This window comes from Haliaeetus leucocephalus, unplaced genomic scaffold, assembly GCF_000737465.1.
Source record: "Haliaeetus leucocephalus isolate CR32 unplaced genomic scaffold, Haliaeetus_leucocephalus-4.0 Scaffold536, whole genome shotgun sequence".
In the NCBI taxonomy this organism is placed as follows: domain Eukaryota; kingdom Metazoa; phylum Chordata; class Aves; order Accipitriformes; family Accipitridae; genus Haliaeetus; species Haliaeetus leucocephalus.
In genome coordinates, this window is record NW_010972972.1 from 6,236,700 (window position 1) to 6,258,253 (window position 21,554).

Genomic DNA, 21,554 nt, shown 5'->3' on the forward strand with positions numbered 1-21,554 from the left:
GGACCCTACAGATTTGTCCACTATTAATGCACGAGAATTCACGTGAATTTCCTGAGCCCACGATACCCTGTCTTCTCCTGCACCGGAACAGCACAGTTAAGGACTATCCTTCAGCTGTGTGCGATTTCTCTGAGAAGCTGCCATGTTCAGTTGGTAGGAAACACACAAGTTTCATCAGTAGTGTTCTCTTTTTTATGTGCCTCGGCAAGTGTGCGCGCAGCAGGACAGGAGGACAGGACAGATCAGATGGATGGAAGGATATACAGCACCTTTACTATTCATCAGGGTTATCAAATGGCTACCTAATTGTTTCTTACCTTTGAAGAACAGCCCTAGTAGAGTTTTGATCCCATGCTGATGCACTCAGCACACACCCAGATAAGCTTCTGACATACACTGCATTAATATTTTTACACCATTACAGACATTGTTACTTCTATATGTTTCTTGCTTGCATGTTATCAGGCATCCAGGACACTAGATGTTACCAAGCGCTCAACATCTCCATCCATCAGTGTGTTAACATCACCGCATTGCATGCCCGACAGCAGCTCAGGAGTCCCAAAATGCCTGGTGCAAGTCTGACGTCAGCCTTAATGTGTTAAATGGACATTACTGCACATTATTTCAGTCCTCTCCTCAAATGACACAAAGCTAAACCACTTATTCCCAGTGACCCACTTTCTACAGAAAACTGAGCCAAGCCACTGTCAGTCTGTTTATATTATGAATGTTGGTACCTGAAACAGCTTTGCAGATCAGGGCACAAGTGCTTTTGCAAATTTGGCCCTGAGCGTCCAAATGATGATGGGAAGACATTAAGACAACTTTATCAGCTTGACAAGTACCCTCCAAGCTAATCATGAATAAGTCCCCAGGTTTGTCAGGCGCAGCTGTGACCTTTGCAGGGCAGGACAGGAGTACAAACACAATATGCTCGTTGGTATCTGACCTTCGCTGTTACCACTGCTGTTACAAAGAGACTGCTACGTGAGGAGAGGACAAAACTGACAGGTAGAAAAAGGCAAAGCTGCTTTCCTTCGCCATTCCCATCATCTCCCTCATAACCACTCTAGAAACCATCTCCAGCATCCTCACCCGTTTTTCACCAACAGCAACACCACTTCATAGGCATACGCTGAAATCTGGACTGAGACAAGGATAGGGTCTAAGAAGCCGGTCCTTGATGTATCTCACTGATTTTAGCCAACAATTTCAAAGCAAAAAAGCTTAGTATCCCCCTCAAAGTTTGTATTAACCTCTGCCATTATCTTGAGCCTCCCAGCCTCACTGAAAAGTTCTCATATGCCAACAACAAAGAAACAAAGATCACGTCAAAATTCTAGATGCTAAACTGTACTAGCCACCGACACCAGGAACACACAACCACCCAAAAGTATAAAGGCAAGAGAGACTTCCTGGTCAGAATTAAGATAATTTTGACACGGGGAGAAGCTAAACCTTGATCTAGTTGTAATCCTTGTACAAAAAAAGTCCTATCAATTGAGCTCACCACTTCTTGTTACTGTATCTGCTTGCCTCATCTCACCACCACTCTTCACTCTTAATTCTGCTTGAAAAGGCAACGTGACTATGATTTTTCCAAGCATTTTAAAACTAGTCAGACATGAGCACTTTGGCTTGTAAGAATGAAATGGGGGAAAAGAAAGAAGCTGCAGACTTTCAGAGCAATCTCTCATCATATCCTCATGGTCAGCATTATTTTTCCTTGCCATTCCAATCAGATAAGAGGACAGCACTACCAACATCCTTAGCTTTATTACTTTTCAGAAGGCTTTTCTTTCACTCAGTATAGCACTAGACTATCCATTATAAGCTCTTTTGCATCTTGGAGATGATCAAGGAAGTAATGGAGATTTAATCTCATCTTCCTCTGGAAGCCTTAAAAGTTTTAGTACCATATTTGAATCCACAAGCGCTTTGCAGTCTCGATGGTTTCTTTGCATTTAACAGTCTTCAACAGACTTCCTGACTGAATCACATTTGGGTACAAAAGGTTCTGACTCTTGTTCTTTACTGGGCTTTCTCCCTAAAGTTACTTCTACTCTCAAAATGTTCAATATTTGGTGAGCTTTCACAGGCTGATTAACAGATCTCAACTTCGGTTTTATGAAAATAAACAGCTTTGTGACTTCTGGGGAAAAAAAAAAAAGGAAAAAAGGATTATTGGACAGCCACACAGCTGTATTGCAAAATATTCAAATACCACCTACGGTTATGCTTTCAGAAGTGTACTAGTATGTTGTCAATGCATAAATAGATGATATGGTAAACTCTGCTCCTCTCTGGCACATCACTTCATAGCTATATCTATCCCTATTAGCTCTGCAGGAGAAGATCTGTTAAACCTCTCATCCTTCCAACACACACTTTCCTGCTGATATGCAAGTGATACACTAGATGTAGAAAATGGAGCAAACTAGCTTACCTACCCCTCCAGTATACTGGCGGGTTTTTTTGCTCATACACTACAGTCTTAAGAGTAATTTTGACCCAGTTCTTGACATAGAAGGTTTGGGGTAGAAAAAAAATCCCTCCCATCAGTTTTAAGGGTGGCTATGCAACAGAGTTTGGCACAATCCTACCAGATCATGCCTAAATTAGGTTGCTCACTTGCCATCTTTGCTCCGATAGAAAGAGGGGAAATGCATCACTTCATACAGCTCTTTGCTGATGTCATGCACCTTGAGATCCTAGGTGGAAACAGCATTACAAAAAAAAATTGCTTTAAACTGTGACATTGCTATTTATTTCCCTCTTGTTCAATACGTAGAAAGTGAGGGATGCAGTTTATAGAGGGGAGAGGTGGGGAGTCTTAAAAAAAACCTCAGCTGATGGGAGCCAACTGGAATTACTGCATTTAAACCAAGCTGCTGACAGAAAGGCTAAGTGTTTAAAATACAGTAATCCTTTCTTTACATTAAGACCAGGAATAAAATTATGCCTTTAGCGGTATTTCTCCCCTAAATTATTTGACTAAAAAAGGAATTTGGCAACTAAGAAAATAACTTTCTTTCTTATTAACCTTCTGCTTATCAGCCACAGCATGTGTGAACAAATCCAATTAGGGAAACTTCATGATGGTTAGAAAGCAGCCTTCTACACAGGGACCTTACTGCTTCGCAGGACCCAAGCCAGCAGTCTTATCCCACTGAAAAATGCCACAGGCAGTTGCATATATATATATGCATACATTATTAGTGCATACACACACACATATATATGTCTAAATATCTGTGCACATATGTGTGTATAAAAAAACATGTGTTAGTGAGCATTCAGGACTTTTTTTCCAAGGCAGGAGTTAAACGCAGCTATCTGAAAGACTGAGCCACACAAATTCTCTTTCAGCATTCAACCCTGCAACCTCCCTCCTGATTAAACTCTGAAAAAAAAAAACCCCTCATCTCTCACCATTAGTTTCAATTCATTTGCCAAACTGTGCCTTTCCTACTACTCCAGCCAGTAAATCCCCAACAGATCAGTGTCACAAATGACTGTAGGCATGAAACAGTTTTCACTGTAACACTCCGGCAGCAATATGGAAAGGACAGGAGGATCACTGTCCAGATGGAAAAGCCAAGCAAGAAACCTGTTCTCCAACGCAAAGCAAACAAAAATGTTTCCCTAATTCTCATTCTCCAAGGAGAGCAGTGCAACTCAAAGAGTAATTCTTGCCCATCAGATAGACAAAAATCAAAAGACAGGAGAAAGAGCCAAGCTGCTAGATGCAGCCAGCTCTGTGAAAACAGGGTTACTCAAGGGGCCATGGTCCTTTAGCTACTGCCGTGAGAAAGTTTTTCTGCCAAATACTATATTCAGCCTGTGGCTCTTTGAGAGCAAATGTGAAGTGTGCCAGGTACTGCTGTAAGGAGGTCTTCAGGGCTCTCCCCCCTCTCTCTTTCTACGAGACAGCAAAATGAACCCTGACATATTCTGGGCATGAAATCCACAAACTAACAATAAGATTCCCTGAAATACAGACTGCCGAGATAGAGCATGAAACTCAAAGTCTTTTAAAGCTTATTCAGGGCTGACAAATAAAATGAATTAGAGACTACGATTCTCTGCATTAACTGAAGTTATCTACTTCTCTCTTCAGTCTAAGGCTCCCCGGCAATCAGTCTTTGCTGAAACTTGCAGGATCCAAAAGCCAATTTTTTCTTCCTACTGCATCAATTTAACCCCAGAACAATAATATCACCATTTTTACTCCATAGTATCATCCACTCATTTTTCCTTTAACACCCACTCCCCAAAGTCAGAAAGAACAGTAAGTGTATAGTACCCTGGTGACTGGAGACAGCTCTACGCTAACAGATCCAACAGCACACAGCAGCTGTATGTTACAATCTAGTTTGACAGTGTGCAACGAGGAGAGATGAGGCTTGCCCCAGCAGCTCATCAGATCAGTCTTTGGGGAAAAGAAATGCCAGAGAAGTCATAAAATGAAAGTCTGCCATGTCCAAGTTTCAGCCAGCATGTACAGAGGCTGCAAATCCTCTGTACTTTCTCTGCAGTGGCTACATGGATGATCCACCCCTAAGCCTCTAAACCAAGCCACAGGTTACTCACTTCCACCTCAGCCCCCAGTACTGCATTAGCTGAGGTGCCGTCTTCTGAGCTGTCCCCTTTCATGCCACAGGGGAATGACAAAAAAAGCCTGTCAGCGGTACATTCCCCTCTATTTCTTTGTTGGTAGAAGATCCCGGCATTAAAATACATGCTGTTTGAAGTATGGTGCAACTCACCTTCTAGAGTCACACTATAAAGCCAGGCACTCTGGATCTGTAGGATAGCTGCAGTGAGCACAGAGCTGAAGACAGTGCCCCTTCCTCTTATCTGTGCTGCCTTCCAGCAGCAAAGGATGAACAAGAAGCTAAAAGTAGCACACAAGGTCAAAAGTACCCTGGCTTCCCACAGACGGCTAGGAAAAAAGTGACACAGCCGAGGAGGTGAAAAAGTCTTAGCCATTACCCTCCTCAAGCAGGACAAGAAACTAAGCTTCTTCCATATCCTTAAAGGGGCAAACACTGCTTCTGAAACCTTGTGGACAGCATCCTTGGAGAACCCTAGTGCTTGGGCCAACACAAAGAGCACTAAGGTTCACCATCTATGAGATAACATTATTCTTCAACATCTGACTAAAACTAGAATGAGGTTGGTGTACTGGCTAGTGCCCCACAGCATCTCCCGAGCTGCCCAAATGGCTGCCTCTGCGTCTGCTAACCCTGCCTGGCAGTCAGATCCAGGGCAGTGAGGGCTGCAACTCACGTCTCCAGGACTCACCTGCACACAAGTTACAGTGGAATTCACATCTCTGACCTGAAAGAGAGGATGGAAAGAAAGCAAGGAAGCTATGGTGGGCCAAACACGAGGTGTTAGTAAAAACAGAGCTCACTCTGGAACTGGTAACATCAAGGTGCCTACATCCAACACCACACAGAAATCAAAACCTTAATGAGAAGGGGATGAAAATGCCAAGAAGCCAACAATAGAGGACTGAGGGTTCAACTTCATCCCAAGTCTCTTTCTGCATTAGCTTGTGCCATTCCCTACCTTTAATCCAGGGCACAGGATTCAGTTCCAGGGGACAGATTTTGTGCTGGGAAAATAGGACATCAGGGAAACAACAGTGTTTTGTCAGCTTTTCTGGACTGTCCAGACAGGCTGCCAAGTGAAGTACTGACAACCTGTGAAGTTTTTAACAGTGGCAGGCAAGAGTTTTGTGTGGAAGTTAAAAAACCAAAACAACAACAAAACAAAAAAGCCACACACCAAAACAGTTCATATTCCCTAATCTACATATTTCAGTCACACGCAGTATCAAAGCTGCATGGTAATTGCTAAATCTGAACCTACACCCTAGTGGACAAATCAATGACTCGTCAACTAGTCTAAGATTCACCTTTACGTTAACATTTGATATCCAGCACTAAGTGGTCTTAATTTTTATATAAACATGTTTCATTATATGTAGTCAAAATATGGACTTTGTATCTAAAACAATTTGACACTTGAATTAAAAATCCTGTATGAAAATAACTTGGACAGCAATTGCTCTGCAGACTCAGAATGTATTATGGATAGAAGTTATCAGTTATGGGAAGGTCAAATTTGCATTCAGCTTATTAAAGAAAGATTTTATACAGGTTATGGGAAGAGTATCCATTCTGCAGTTGTACCTATATGCTTTCCCATTTCATTGGGGAAGAATTTATTGACAAGTTAGTAAAAGAAATTCATACCATTCAATAGAGAAGCTGCAAGGAAACAGAGATCTAGATAACTAGCGGTATTAAAAGTCTTATCCTTTGAGAATCGTTTCAACAACTAGTTACAAAACTAATAAAAAATGAGGGTTTCAAATATATAGAATAGTTTTGAAGCTCCTGAAAATCCCAGTCCATGCATGCAACACAAGGATCAAAACTCAGAAGAAAAATCCATTTCTAGTTCTTTTTGAAAAACCACTTCAATCTTTTGTTTTGATATTTTACACAGAGAACGAAGTCACTTAAAATCTGTCTTCTTGTCCCATTCTGACAAGACCTCACACTACATGAAGTACCCACTCGGATTATGATGCAGTGATATGTAACAGCCCCAAGTTTTTTAGATATTACTGTTTATTGATGTTAGTGAAGAACAGGATTTATGTCTCAGAACACCGAATCTTCTATTTAATACAGAGAGAACTAGCCCCCAGGCTCCCACCACCACTTTTTTTTTTTCCTGGAGCTGAATTACCAAGTCTATTTTCTCACAGAAGTAGTCTTACAGCATGTAACCTGGCAATTAAAATCAGAGGCATAATTTGTCTAGACCTCCGTTATGCAACTAAGATTTTTCTCTAGAGTGTGTGCAAGTGAGGCTACAGCTATAGAAATGGCTCTATGCTCTGACAATCTCATTACTACAGTCCCTGAACAGCTTCAGCATAAAATACAAAAAGGCAAAGTTTGTTCCTTCATAATGTATTAAACAGAGCGACCATCCTTCATGATGAAGGCTGTGATAGCTTTACAAAGCACATGTTTTATTAAACGACAGTATCTTATGCCAAAACAGACTACAGGCATACCAGACAAGATTTTCCTACTTACATCTCAAATCACCAGGGCTCCAACTGGCCCTGAAAGCCACAAGCTACCTTATAGGCTTGGACACAGACTTCTGGAAACATGTCAGCTGCACAGCAACTCCCTCAAGGAAAGAGGGAGTAGAGAGCTTCATCATCATCATTCCTCTCAGCAAGGCAACTGCTCTCAAGTGCACACCCCCTAGTCTAAGTAAAGATTAAGGATTCCAGCACAGAATCCAAGCCTTAATTACAAGCCAGCCCCTCTGTTGTGGCAGGATAATTGGTGGACCCTGCAACTGAACACTTTCATGCCTGCTAATGCACTGAAACACAGTGCTAAGTTAACACATCTAATTATTCCATTATATAGGGAATAATTTTGCTACTAATATACAAAGTCAAGGGACATTTTAATAACAGACCCTTTAGTCTTGTCTATAACGTACAAAGTAATTTATAACCCTGTTTTAGCAACTCCTGATACAATTCTGCATACAAACCATTTGTGTAACTACATATATAAAATATACATGTGATTATATACATACACGTATGTGTGTGCATGCGTTTGCTCTGTGGAGACACCCAAGAATGAATGTCTTCTACATCTTGCACTACTGCATTTCCTCCTACCACAAGACCAGCTGCCAAATGCTTTAGCAGTCACGACTCCGTATGAGAAATCGCTAGATCAATGAAAAAGCAGTATCCCATTATGCACTGAGTCAGTAAGGATGTCTCTATTCATGATCTGCTAGTAAGCATATTTGCTTACATAACTAATAAGCTCAACAAAATTTCTTTCATGTAAACACCAGATCAGTTCCACAGCATTTACTACTTTCACCAGTTCACTGTTTGCCAAGTGATTTATCTGCATTAACACAAGTGCTAAAACTTCATCTAGCAGGTCAGAATTTAAAGAGCTGCAGCTCATCTCACAACATAAAACCTAATTTCATTGCAGTTACATCAGCTCTGAAGACATTTCACTGCTTTCTGCAATTCAAAAGCAACTCGTCATCTAACAGAAATAAATAGCTTCGGCCGTCCAAGAACATTTGCTCACACTTTCAGTGCCTTCCAATAGAGTGGGAACACCAGTTTACACTGTCTCACTGTACAGCGGAAGCATTTTAAGCCATCGCATTCCTCCTTGACTGGTTTGCCTGCATTCTTTCACTGAATAGATATCAGAAACAGTCCTTGGACCTGTGTTTCCTCAACTTTTTGGCTCATGCCTTAATCCCTTCAATCTAAACACCAAATCTGGATTATCAAAAATCCAGGAAGGTATGATTCCGTACCCACAACACTTCTGTAACTCCTCTTTTCTAAGGGGAAAGAAGTTCAAAGTCATTTGCTGCAAAGTCAGGGATCCTTCTGAACATCAGTCAAAAATTCAACTCCGAGACGTTGCTCACTATGTATGGACTACAAATGTCCCTCTGACACCCTTTGCAAAGGCTTACCAATGTCTAGGGAAGTCCTATTTCCACAACTGGGCATTAACAGAAGTACTGTAGGCTGCAACCAGTCCTGAGACATTACTCACCTGTTTTACATTGTATCCTGCTTTTGCACTAGTTTCAATGAACATTACATTCAGCTCTTTGGCTTTTCTTTCTCCTTCCTCAATGGACACTTGTCTGGGAAAGATAACACAGAATTAGGAAAAAAAACCCAAAAAGACAAACACCTTGAAAATTAAGATTTTCATCTTCAACCCAAAGGGATGACTGCTTCATTAACAGTTCTGAAAACATTTAACTTTTTTTCCCATGCACACAGATGCCACATACTGAGCACAGCTGTAGACAAGGATCATCATTTCATTGTATCAGATGGACCTCTGTCGCACACTTGGCTCCCAAAGTAGAACTCAGCTTTCCAGTGGAACAGCTAAGTGGGCCAAGTAGACTTCTCCAAATCCCTGTGCAGAAAGCTATGTTTTTATGTCTGAACAATTAGCAATCAACAGATTTTAATACCCCAGTAACAATTGTTAACCTGCAGCCTACCAAACTATTTTAATAAAGGACCAAGCGTAACTACCTCATATCAAATTAATTTTGTCCTGTTTTCCCCTGGCTAGGTGTGCCACCCATTAAGCAGTCTGCTACAGCAAAAACTGGGGGAAACTTTGGTTCAAGAACTGCCAAACAAAAATCATGAGGTATATGAGGGGCACATGTGTGCATAAGGAATTCTTAATAGGCTGTTATAAATCTGCAATAGGGGTCACAAGTGAATCTATTCTGAAGAAATAAGGATTTCATTCAAATCCAGAATACTTCCCTCTCATGCTTTTGTTTTACTTTTGTGACTTTTTACTCATTTGTGCTAAGAATATCATAAACCCAGAATAAGCAGAGTACACAATGCAGCAAAAGCTGAAGATGCACAACTTCTAATAAAAATATTTAAGTTTGCCAACTTAGAAAAAACCCTGAAGAGTTTTAAAAGGGAGGATTACTTGCACCTACCATATATATCTGAGCAAATCTATTAAGCATGAATATTTGTAATGACTTTCATTTATTCATTCACTGATGGAGGTTGTAGTTAACACTCCATTCTCTCCTGACATCCGAACAAGTTGGTGACAGTTTCTCAACTCATTCACAGCATCATGCTGGAACCTTGTGCTTATCCAAATGAAAGAAGTTTTAAAATTGAGATTTCTCTAGTCACAGCCATCTCCAGCATAGTTAAAACAAGCTTGAGCAGTTTGTGGGGAAAAAAAACCCACACACAAGTGTCCTTTTTATAATAGTTGTCTAGGAGAAAACAGCAGCAGATTAAGAAAAACATTTGAAAGATGAGTTATTCCTCCATACCTCTTATCTGCTAGATCTGTTTTATTTCCCACCAGCATAATGATGACATCACTGCCCCTTTCCGTTCTGACATCATCAATCCATTTTGTTGTTTGCTGGAACGAGTTTACATCTAACAGAGAACAGTGGAGAGGATTATCACTGCAGGTATTCTTCACCAATCACTAGTAAATACACCTGTAAGCCTCAAATAAAAGCTTCATATTCTCTAGAATTGGCATAATAGGGAGATGAAGAGTCAGCAAGTGAAACCCTAAGTCTCCCACACTGAAGCATATGAAAACTTTGGCATTAATTTCAAATGGGCTACTACTTCATTACAGGTGAATTCAAAGCCAGGAAGTGAACTGAGTTGATCTATAATTTAGTTTTGACAGCATCTAAAATGAGAAGTCTGATCACTGTGTTTTAGACCAGTTCCCTCTTTTTTTTAGTTCAACATAAAATATTTTATATAGAGAATGGGGATTAATGTGCATTCTATACTATGGGGACATTGCATTCTATACTGCTCGTGACTCGTGCACCTACAGCAAGAGGTTCCAACAGTTTCATTGCTTCTCAAAAGTACTTAATACCAGCTACACATTTTGTACAGCTTAATCACTTTTTACTTGCTAGGTTCAGGATTTTCTCTAGGAAATATCAGGGTTATACAACATACTAGCAACTCCTGTATTGTTGAACAGTGAGTTCAAAATAGTTTCCAAATCATTTGCACAGAACCAGAAATACAAATCTAACCTATCCACAGATGCTTTTTCTTAATAATATGCCCTTAAAAGCTGCAAGATAAGAATTTTAGGAAGCTATCCTGATCTAATGAGACAGTATGTTGTTTGAAAAGTTGCATCCTCTAAGGAAAAATGAGTTGTGTAGAAGCTGCCACGGAGCTCAGCATTTGCCAGTTAGCTACACAAAGAGCATCTGAGTTGCCAAAGTAGTACTTAAAAAAGGGGAGGCTCTGCAGCAGTTCTTGACAAGTATTGATTTTTTTTTAATGGCTTCTACTGCATAGTAATATATTGTATGCTAGACAGTCAAGACTTGATCACTTGCCAGCATCTTAATTCTTCTCTTTACTACTTGGTAATATTGAATTTGCTAGGTCGGTAAGAAAATTTCAAAGTTCACAGCTAACCTGTAATTTTAGCTCAAATGAAAGTGCTATTTTTAACAATTAAAGCTTTTATAGGTAAAGCCCATGTTCCTGCTGTAATCTTCTAGTATTTATAAATCAAAGGATGAGCACTTCTGCATTTGTATAGAATTAGGCCATTGCTCTCGGTCAATTCCGGTTTAGAACTGAAAGTGTCTGAAGGTTTAGTTCTCCTAAAACAAAACTTCTGTTCTTTGTAAATACAGAAAGCTAGTAAGTTAGGGGTCTCTGGACTGAGGGGAGGGAGAGAAGAAGAAAGGTTGAAAAGGCACTAATATTTTAGTTCACAAAAATGTACATACCTTAGTAAGAAATGAAAGAGCAATTGTTAAAGGATAAGGGCTTAGTGGTAAGTTTTACATATTGCAAAATGTGAAAGTGACTGATTCAAATGAAAATGTGATGTTAATGCATTTCCCCCCCCAGCCCATGCCCAGAATATTTTTGGGGGGGGGAGGGTAAATGGAGTGAAGCAAGCTACAGCTATCAGTGCAAAGTCTCTAGTTTAAGAATTCAGATATCTATGAACATGACAGGTGTTTGAGACCAAAAGTCATAGGTGATATTATGATCAAAAAGCAGATGAAAGAGGGTAAAGTGCAACAAGACCAGCCAGGACTCAAGGCTTCAGGAGAATGTGATAGGAAAGGGTTACAAAATGATGTCATTTGTAAGACAGTTTATACATTACAACAGCAGCACCCAGGTGGCTAGCTTAAAACTTGACTACAATAAAAGAAAACATTTTTTTTTTCATGCCAGAATGAAGAACAAGCAGATGACTGTGATAGGACATGCAAAGCTAGGCTAAAGGATGAAAGGGGCAGAGTATTAGAAATGCAGAATTCCCCCCACTCACTTGTGATATCATAAACAACAACTGCAACAGTGGAGTCACGAATGTAGCTAGGAATCAAGCTCCTGAACCGTTCTTGACCTGCTGTGTCCCATAATTGCAACCGTACCTAACAAAATCAGTCAAACAAGCAAGAAAAATAAGAAAAAGGTCAAACCCAGTGCAATATACCTACTTGTGATATCGTAAACTACTACAGCAGCAGCAGAGTCACGGATGTAACTGGGAATGAGGCTACGGAAACGTTCCTGACCCGCAGTATCCCACAGCTGCAACCTGATCTGTGGGTGGGAGAAAATTAAAAAAGCCAAACTGCCACTAAAAATAAAAGAGTAAATAAATTTTACTTTTTGAAAAAAGCTAAATAAAAATTATAAGCTCATGCAGGAGATGACTGGGGACTGGGAGCAGCAGCATACTGTCTCCTGTACAGCAATCTCTCCCAAGCGTTAGCAGTAGCCAAACTGGTATATGTGCACCTATCTCAGCTTTCCACTGTCTCTGCTTTTTAAAAAATGCTTCCCTTCCAAAAGGGGAGAAATAGAATTGCTCAGCTTTCAAACTGAGAGGACCAACAAGAAAACTAAGGCAAATGTTCACCTGCAGCTCTCCCTACACAAGATTTTCATGCTCTGCTGCTATCCTTCCTTAGGACTCAAGCATGTAACCTCCAGCATCCTGGAGGATGGTTGCTGGTGGAAGAATCAGACCACACACCATGCTTCTCAAGGAAGAGCCTTCAGCGGCTGTCAAAGCACTGGAAAAGCTACTAACGTGAATTTTTCAAGGAGGATAAAATGCTAGTTATTACTCTATATTTAAGCTTTAGCCACACTGCAAAGTAACATGCACACAAATGAGGCTGAATGTCTCCTACCATCAAGGTTCTGAAAGAAAAGGCAAGATATACTAAAAGCAACATGTATGGCAAGATGTGCAAGGGCCAGTTTTGATATGGAAAGAACATCTCATCACTCAAGCACTTTCAATGCAATCACATTTATTGTCGGTTTATACAATACCATAAGCTTATGCAGCACTGCAGAATTTGCTTCTGCAAATAGCTCAATGGCTGAATTTCTTAATTAAGAATCTGAGCTCATTTTAAACCACAGGCTTGCTCCACAGAGGAGTGATTTCATTTCAGGAACTAGAACTGCACCAAGCTAAGGAACAAGTGTTATTTCTGGATTACTATTGAAGGCAACCTTCTTTTTAAACAAGTAATATTAAGCATATCAAGCTAGCTATTAACTGGCAAGATTTGGCAAATTATATTTTATCTTTCCTTCTTGTGACATCAAAAACTGAAGGCGTTCAAGATGGTCCCGTTCTCCAAATTCCCACCATTATGCACCCCTCAAACTATCCGTATCATCTCTTTCTTCAAAGAGGATGACACTATAGCACCTTCTCCCACTTGCAAAATGGCACTCATGAGCCCTCCACAGATGAAGCAAATGGTTATTTCCCATTTCCCCAAAGAGAGAAGGGAGCTGTCTCCACAGCCCTTGTCAGTCTGGAAGCAGCTGGTAGATGAAGGCTCAGTCTGTACTTTCAAGTGATCTCAGAACTGTGGGCTGCACAATTACAACAGATGCTGATCCTCATTCCTACCGTACATGGAGGAGTGCAACAAAAATCTTACTCACTGTTCGATCCTCCAAATACATGGTTTTCGATAAGAAGTCAATGCCAATTGTTGCCTGTAAAAAAATGAAAAAACCAACACCTCTTAAACAAAACGTCAGAACAACTGTAGTGATTTTCAGGGGAGTGAGCATTACTGCCAGATCAGAATTCAGCACCTACAGCACATCTGCAAGAAAAATATGCTGGTTTTCTTACTTTCAACATATAGCTTTACCTATGAATAAGATTCAATAAGCAGTTTCCTTAATATCCATAACCAGAACAATATCTTAAAGCACAAAAAGTTGTTAACCTTATGTTGTGGTTTAACCCCAGCCAGCAACTAAGCACCACGCAGCCGCTCACTCACTCCCCCCCATCCAGTGGGATGGGGGAGAAAATTGGGAAAAAGTAGTAAAACTCATGGGTTGAGATAAGAATGGTTTAATAGAACAGAAAAGAAGAAACTAATAATGATAATGATAACACTAATAAAATGACAACAGTAGTAATAAAAGGATTGGAATGTACAAATGATGCGCAGGGCAACTGCTCACTACCCGCCGACTGACACCCAGCCAGTCCCCGAGCAGTGACTCCCCGCCCCCACTTCCCAGTTCCTATACTAGATGGGACGTCCCATGGTATGGAATACACCGTTGGCCAGTTTGGGTCAGGTGCCCTGGCTGTGTCCTGTGCCAACTTCTTGTGCCCCTCCAGCTTTCTCGCTGGCTGGGGATGAGAAGCTGAAAAATCCTTGACTTTAGTCTAAACACTACTTAGCAACAACTGAAAACGTCAGCGTTATCAACATTCTTGCATACTGAACTCAAAACATAGCACTGTACCAGCTACTAGGAAGACAGTTAACTCTATCCCAGCTGAAACCAGGACTCCTTAACTTCAGTTTATGCATATTGACTGTTTAATCCATACAGTCATATGGGTATCAGCAAGGATTTTTACGCATATGATCTAAGTTAGTGTCCATCAGCTGAACGAGGATATCTGGCACACTCTATTCTTCCTGACTGCCAAGTATCTTAACATATCTTAACTTTAAGCTTTTTTCATTACGGCTAAGGTGGACATCTTCACATCTGCTGCAACACAAGGGCGCATGCACACACACGGCCCCCAACAATTACTAAAGCTCAGTTAATACTAAAGCTCACTGCAGCATACCTGCATCCAAGTTTCTAGACACTAGTGGGAGCTTTGTGTAGAACATCCTTGTATCTGTTTAAGGGAAAGAGCAAAGCACTACTACACGCTATCAAGAGCTGCTTCTTAAAACACGTGATCTTCACCCTGTTTTTCAAGGCTGCACAGTGGGGGTGAACCCAAGCTCTAGGAGTTCGTTTGCTGCAGGGATACAACCAAACTGACCTGTTGGGGCTATAAGGCTGCCCTGGCTTCAGCACGATGCTGAGTACCTCGAGCAGCTGCGCTGCTCAGCAACATCAATAGAGCCTGAAAAATGTTCCAAATAAATTTGAAAAGAAAAAAAGAGAAAAAAACCCTCAACAGGTAAGAGGTAAGTGACTCAGCTAAGGCAAAAAGGCTTGATACAACCTCTTCCCTGCTCTCCCCACACTGAAGCAGGTATTTCTAATGCAGAGTCTATTTTACTGTATATGCTCCATATTGTTAGACTGCTATTATGCCTTCACTATATAACCCCGTAATTAATTCCTTGTATTCTGTCAGTTATTTTACGTGGTAGGAATAAAGAATAGAGCCAGCCAGCCCGCTTGCAAGCAATATAGAAAAAACAGCTGCAAATGAATTAAAAGAGCAGAACTGAACAATTCAAACTGAATTCCCATTTGCAACTAAATAGAACACACCAGAAAACAAACTTTCCTGGCTGGATCAGGACAGCAGATTTGCAGTACCAGAGATGCATACAGGAAAAATAAATAATGGTGGATCCCAAGACAGCTACCCAGTGATTTCTCACCTGTCATCAAGAACTGTGACATTGCTAGTTCAGAGAGATGATACTGAAACTCCAAGACGGATATGAGAAGCCACAAAAGACTAATGCAACAACGTGCTTTCCTTCTGCTTTTGTTTTCCATTGTTTTGGTAGAGGGTACTCCTCAGAAGATTGCCTCAAAGATGCTTCTATTTCTCCTCATGTCTATCTGATTTTTCTTTACAGAAGAAAAGCTACCAAACCCCTAAGATCTTACACCATATATACAAGTCAAGATCCCATTCTGGCTGACAAACTGCTGGAGACTCAGATTTTCTCTGCTCTCAGTAGGAGCTGGCACATCAGCTGCAAAGCCTGAAACCTGCCTCAGCCTGTACTTCATGCCATCCCTCCCACGCAGCTGTACAGCAGCAAGGCTCTGAAGCTCACTCGCTAACGTAAGAAGTCTCTGTATGCCTGGTAGAAATGCAAGTGCCACACAGAAACACATCGGGTCAGTGAGATACCTGCACTTGGACACTCACGGCACGGGAAATGCAACAGAGAGGCCAAGCACAAAACCTATTTTAGACCTGGGCGATGAAAATATTTGTGCTAATCACATTGAAAAGAACATATGGCAGGTCTGTTACTTTCAAGCTGTAAAGTGGCTCTTGACCTAAGCCCCCACAAGCTTTAAGTATTACAACGAATAACTTAACAGCCAGACGTATTTGTCTGCCTGTACTGTTCTGACCATATCATGATGATACAGAGAAGCAGCAGATGTCAAGGAGCGGATGCAGGCACTCTACATCCCACTTTTACTAAAATAGGTAACCTACAAAGAGGCATTTTGTCACAATTCTGACAGAAGGTGCAAAAAAAACTTGGGGGATCTTTACAGATGAGTTGTAAGGAAGAGCTGTGCAATGTATGAGTAGAGGAAAAGTCTGCTTACTGATGGGGAGAAATACATGGACATGAAACTAAGCTAATTACTTTAATTAAGGTGGAGGCAGGTTTAACCCACTTGTGGAACGCTGTGCACCACATGGAACAAGCAGGAACTAGGCACGCTTTGAACATGCTGCGAGGTACTGTAAGTCCCAACTGCAAATTTAAAGAAGACAAGCAGCACAAAAAAAGCTGGAGAGGGCCACACTACGGATGGGGCCATGTACGAGATCACTTTTTAATCCATTTGTCCTTGCAACACTACTGTCTAATAAGGAACTGTTGCTACCCTATTTTATAGACTATACTTGCTGACATAGAATTACCCAAGACTATGCAAGGAAGCCTGAGGCAAAGCAAGAACCTGAATTATCTTTCAAGTCACGGGCCAGCGTTTCAACTGAACGCTGTCCTCCCTCTCTCGTCCTCCAAGAGGCTGAAGCTAAAGGGAAGCATGGCCTGTAATTCTCCTCTTGCATAACACACAGAGAATCATCACGCTTGCCAACGTTGGTCTTTCATTATACATCACATACAGTGCCACAAAACAAGGAAAACCTTTCCCAGCATGTCCATGGAGAGGAATCACTCCTGGTAAAATATACACCACCAATGGCGCAATTTTACTTCAGGTGTTTGGGTTTCGTGGACACAGTACAGCAAGTTCTTGTTGGATTCACAAATGCCGCTTTCATGAAAACAGCTTATTAATAAGCTACGGGGGCAACAGCTGAATTCCTCTTATCTAGCAGCAAGAAAAAGAAAACTAATGCACAGCACAAATTTTATTAAACGGCAGCTTTCTATTTTTGCCAACTGAACACAAAAAAAACTTGTTCAAATGATAGGTTGTGGCAGCTTTCAGAAAAAATGCATTCAAAATTTATCAGAAATGTCCACAATGAGCAAATCATCCATCAACTAACCTACAGCTACAGTTAACCACGTACATGGTTTGATATGCATTATCATTCAAGTAACTTGGCTTTGAGAGGTGTCTATATAACCCTGGGCATCAAGAAATTTATTTTCTGGTTTGACACTAACATGTAGTGTGATTTTGGCCAAATTACTGGAGCTTTTATGACTCATTCTTTCTTCAAGCTATAGCAAAATAGGACATATCACACTACCTCAGTCATGACTTCAGTAAAATAGAGGTCTTTGGATGAACGACACTGTACCAAGTACATTAACACCCAAACTAGGCACGCATCACTGATAGCTAAATTGTAGCCATCTTGTAAGCCCTAAAGATTTCTTACTGTTTTAAGTCCCACTCGTTCATTTGCAATCATTTAGTATATTATGTCAGACCAGCTTCCCATGGAGACAACTATATTATCATGAAGCACGGAGGGTCAAACCTCTTCAAGAAAGAACTAGGACGCAAGCTCCGTAGAGAAAAGGAGCAGACCTGAAAGAAAAATACTGTGGGAAAAAAACAGATTAAATAAAAGAACTGCATTCACATGTCCATGTAATTACAGTGGGTAGAATTTGAAAGGATGTTTGCTCCCTTGGGAGCAATGATGTGTACTCTAGCCCTCCTACACCATAGAAGCTTTGCTTCTCCCATAGTTAAGTGAGAACTTGTATTTCATTCTACCCAACTTGCCTAGCAGCAGCAATGAGGAATTACTGAAGAGGCAGGAAGGAAATCATTAAGGGGTAAAGAGATTTAAACGAGATACTTGGATAGACACTAAGTAACAGAAGAGTCATAGCATTTTTCTTATTTTTTTTCCCATTACCTCCTCCTCCCACCCCCCTAAAAAACCCTGCACATTCATCAGGGAACAGATTTTTTCTCAGCTTAGTGTATTCAGAACATCACCAACTGTAACCAAGTCATGAAACATGTTCTGCTTGGAAAAGACACACTTTATGAAACTAAAGTACTTCTATAGCTTGCCACCTTTTCAAGCTCATCCTAAATTCTGGGAGTGGGCAAATGATTGCTCTCCTAGAGTTTAGAAAAATTAGCTTGCATCAACTTGAACTGACTTGTCATCAAACACAAAGCAGTGAGGGGGCTGCAGGGCCAATTGGAATAAAAGATAACCACTGCTTCAGCCCCAACCTTGCCCCAATCTTGTTTAAATAACAAATAAGCAAGCATAAATAAGCAGTCACAGGATGGGGACATGCATAACAACCAATTTTTTGGGTTTTGTTCCACCAGACAGCATAAAATAGTGTCCTAAAGCACACCCAGTCTTAGAATCCACTGCTTTCTGCTCCACAATTCCTTGTTCATCCCACTGCAGAACCTCTTGCAGCTCAGCTTGCTTCTTTTAAAAAGGGCCAGGTACCTGTTACATTTTCCCCATGGAGGCATTAGGTCCGTGATGGTCTGGTAGCAAATGGTGAAAAAAAACCCTTGGTAGACTTAACAACTGCTATTACTTGAGTATACCTAAGCAGCCTATCCTTTCAAACCACAGCTCATCCTGCTGCAATTAGCAGATAAGCTACTCGAGCAGAATCCAACACCGACATGCCATTCTGAAAGGTTATTAAAATACAAAGCTTAGAGTTTACAGTTAAGAATTTGGTCAGTGTACCAACTCTTACCCACTGCAATCGAATGGATTCTTCCTGCAATGGAAGACACAGCAACAGAGGGCCTTACAGAAGACAGTAATATGGATTAATTTACCTGGTAGGTGTTGTCAAAGCTGTCATACATGAACCTGGTGATCAAGGATGTCTTCCCCACTAAAAGAAGAAAAAAAACCACAGATTCAAGGAACAATTTCTGTGCAAATTTTAAGCAAGTGATTTAAAAATGGTTTCAGGAGGAGTTTTACTCTGTGTCCAACAGTTCCACACTGTGCAATTAAACTTCCTAGAAGCAAAAGAGCAGTTATTTGACTTTACAATTGCAAAGTCACCAGTAGGCATATTTTTTCTGAAAAAGGTTGGTTCATGCATCATTCCCGAGCATCAGTTTTACTCTTAAATATTTGAGATTTGAGGCGAAAATTTAAATCATTTGATAGTTGCGGTTTCTACCAAGTCGTTCAGAAATTTCAGTTGAACTAAATGAACAAATGTAATAGGTCTGACAACTGCTACAACGAATTATTATAAACAAGACAGCTCTTCTTGCTCATAAAACAAGGTAGCTATGTTGCTTTAAAATACATCTCACTGTGCATCTCCTCAATGTCACACTCTCCATATTTGTCACACAAATGGCAGTCCCTGCTGTAGTATCACAGTAGCATAAGACAAGATTGAAGAGCATCATTGTTGAGAGGCTTGTTTACCATCTGCCCACAATGCCTGCAGTCCTTATCACTCCATTAACTTCACCCTTCCTCTGACAACATATTCACTATACCTTTTTGTATAAGCAGGTTCATATGCTGTTAAAAATGCCGTTATCCACCCCAGCGATGGCTGCAGCTCGTGATGGGTATATTCACTTGGCTATTCAGCATTAGGAAGTCAGTTGGCACTGCAATCAGAAGGCGGCACTGCAGGATGTGCAGGCACACCTGATAGTCACAGAGACACAGGCGAAGCCTTTTTCATGCAGGCATTTGTGATGCTGCAGCTCCTCTGTAACTGCAACTCAGCTTGGCCAGATTAAACCACAAACTACGTCAAGATCCTCATTTCATAACTGAGATCTACATAAACTGTGTGTATCGTAACATTCCAACCAGGTATCAGACTACTTTCTAATCTCATTTTCCTTAAAAGACAAGTAACATGAGGTTCATTTTAAAACACCCATCGTCACAACAGTTACTTTCTCCTCCTGTAAGACCAATGATACAGCTAAGCTGGGACAAAGCCTAACTCATACTCCATGGACAACTTTTTCCTACTCCATGCCATCTTCACCTAGAGGAGACCAGCAAGATATGCAGGAACTGGAACATCTCAAACCTGCCTTATTCCAATATGTTGAAATACTCTTAATTGTAGGCAAATTATTTAGGAAAAAACTGAAGTTATTCAAGAATACATCACCTCCCACTGTTTTCTTCTAACCTCCTTGCAGCTGGAATTTGCCATCTCCCACTGGCGGGGGAGAAGAGCTCTATGACTTACGTTAGCCATCAAGCATTGCAGGTACACATAAAAGGCAGTTAGATGTGCACAAGCCAAAGCTTGTGTTCTTCAAATAAGCTTCCAGAGATGTTAGTTCTCTGCAAGGGTGACGATCAAGACAGCAGGGAAATTTAAGCCATGATTTTGGGGGTGGGGTTGTTGGGGGTTTGGATTTTTTTTCGGGGCAGGGGCACTAGGGTTGTTTGTTGGGTGTTTTTTTAAATCTTAGTATGAAACTTTCAACAAAATCTCCAGTACCATACTTAAGCAACATTTTAATCCATCTGCAAACTTCAGTTAACTCTGTAAAAGTGCTAAACTAACAGGAATCCAGCCTTTGACAAAAAGATTTTCCCAAGTCAAAATTTGAATTCCTGTGTGAATTTTTAACATATTCTGCTTCAGAGGCATAATCAGGTTTCCCACAAAATTAAAAAGTTGCCTTTGCAAAGGTAGAGCAAACATGCCCTTTGGTGAGTAGGTTTTCAGAAGCGACACATCTCAAATGGGCAGGATTCCTGAATCCCTTATTCAAATTTGTCCCAGGACACCACAGATGTGTTGAACAGCAGCACAAACTGGTGCAGGGCAAACAGCCATCGGCTGAGAGAGGAGCAGGGTTTCACTCCAGACCCAGCAACAGTGACAATCCTCGAGACAGCCGTGAGCAAATCCAATACCTTCTCACTGCAGCACACACTATAAATCCCAGTAATGGGTCTGCAGCACCACGAACAAGCTGGCTTTTTCTCACGTGGCCACTGATGTAAACAGTTAAATTTAATTCTTCAGAGGTGCAAGGGGATGTAATCAAAGCCATGAAATAATTTGCTTTGCTAAGTCACAACCCCTGAAGAGCGTTAAAAGTCTTCTGGCAAGTCATTTCCCTTCCCACTATACACTGAGATGTCTTGGAGGGAGTCTGCCTAGAAACCACAAAATCTGAAAAGATTTTCTATTTCATAGTCCTGGAGCTTCCCAACCCTACCTTCACTCATTTCACAAAAAGAGGGGAA

The 21,554-nt window shown here is 40.9% G+C and overlaps 1 protein-coding gene across 3 annotated transcripts in view; it reads right to left on the reverse strand.

The window, feature by feature from the left end:
- Positions 1–21,554, reverse strand: part of RAB6A (RAB6A, member RAS oncogene family) — a 64,033-nt gene that overhangs the window by 6,131 nt on the left and 36,348 nt on the right. Inside the window, exons 2-6 of one of the 3 annotated variants that reach the window (XM_010576644.1) lie at positions 19,133–19,191; positions 13,613–13,666; positions 11,964–12,069; positions 9,946–10,057; positions 8,661–8,754 (exon numbers count right to left, since the gene is read on the reverse strand). In XM_010576644.1, the coding sequence (XP_010574946.1) occupies positions 8,661–8,754; positions 9,946–10,057; positions 11,964–12,069; positions 13,613–13,666; positions 19,133–19,191 (425 nt within the window). Of the gene's footprint in view, positions 1–8,660; positions 8,755–9,945; positions 10,058–11,963; positions 12,070–12,135; positions 12,242–13,612; positions 13,667–19,132; positions 19,192–21,554 lie in introns of all 3 variants that reach the window. The other 2 variants (XM_010576643.1, XM_010576645.1) reach the window with 2 other exon arrangements.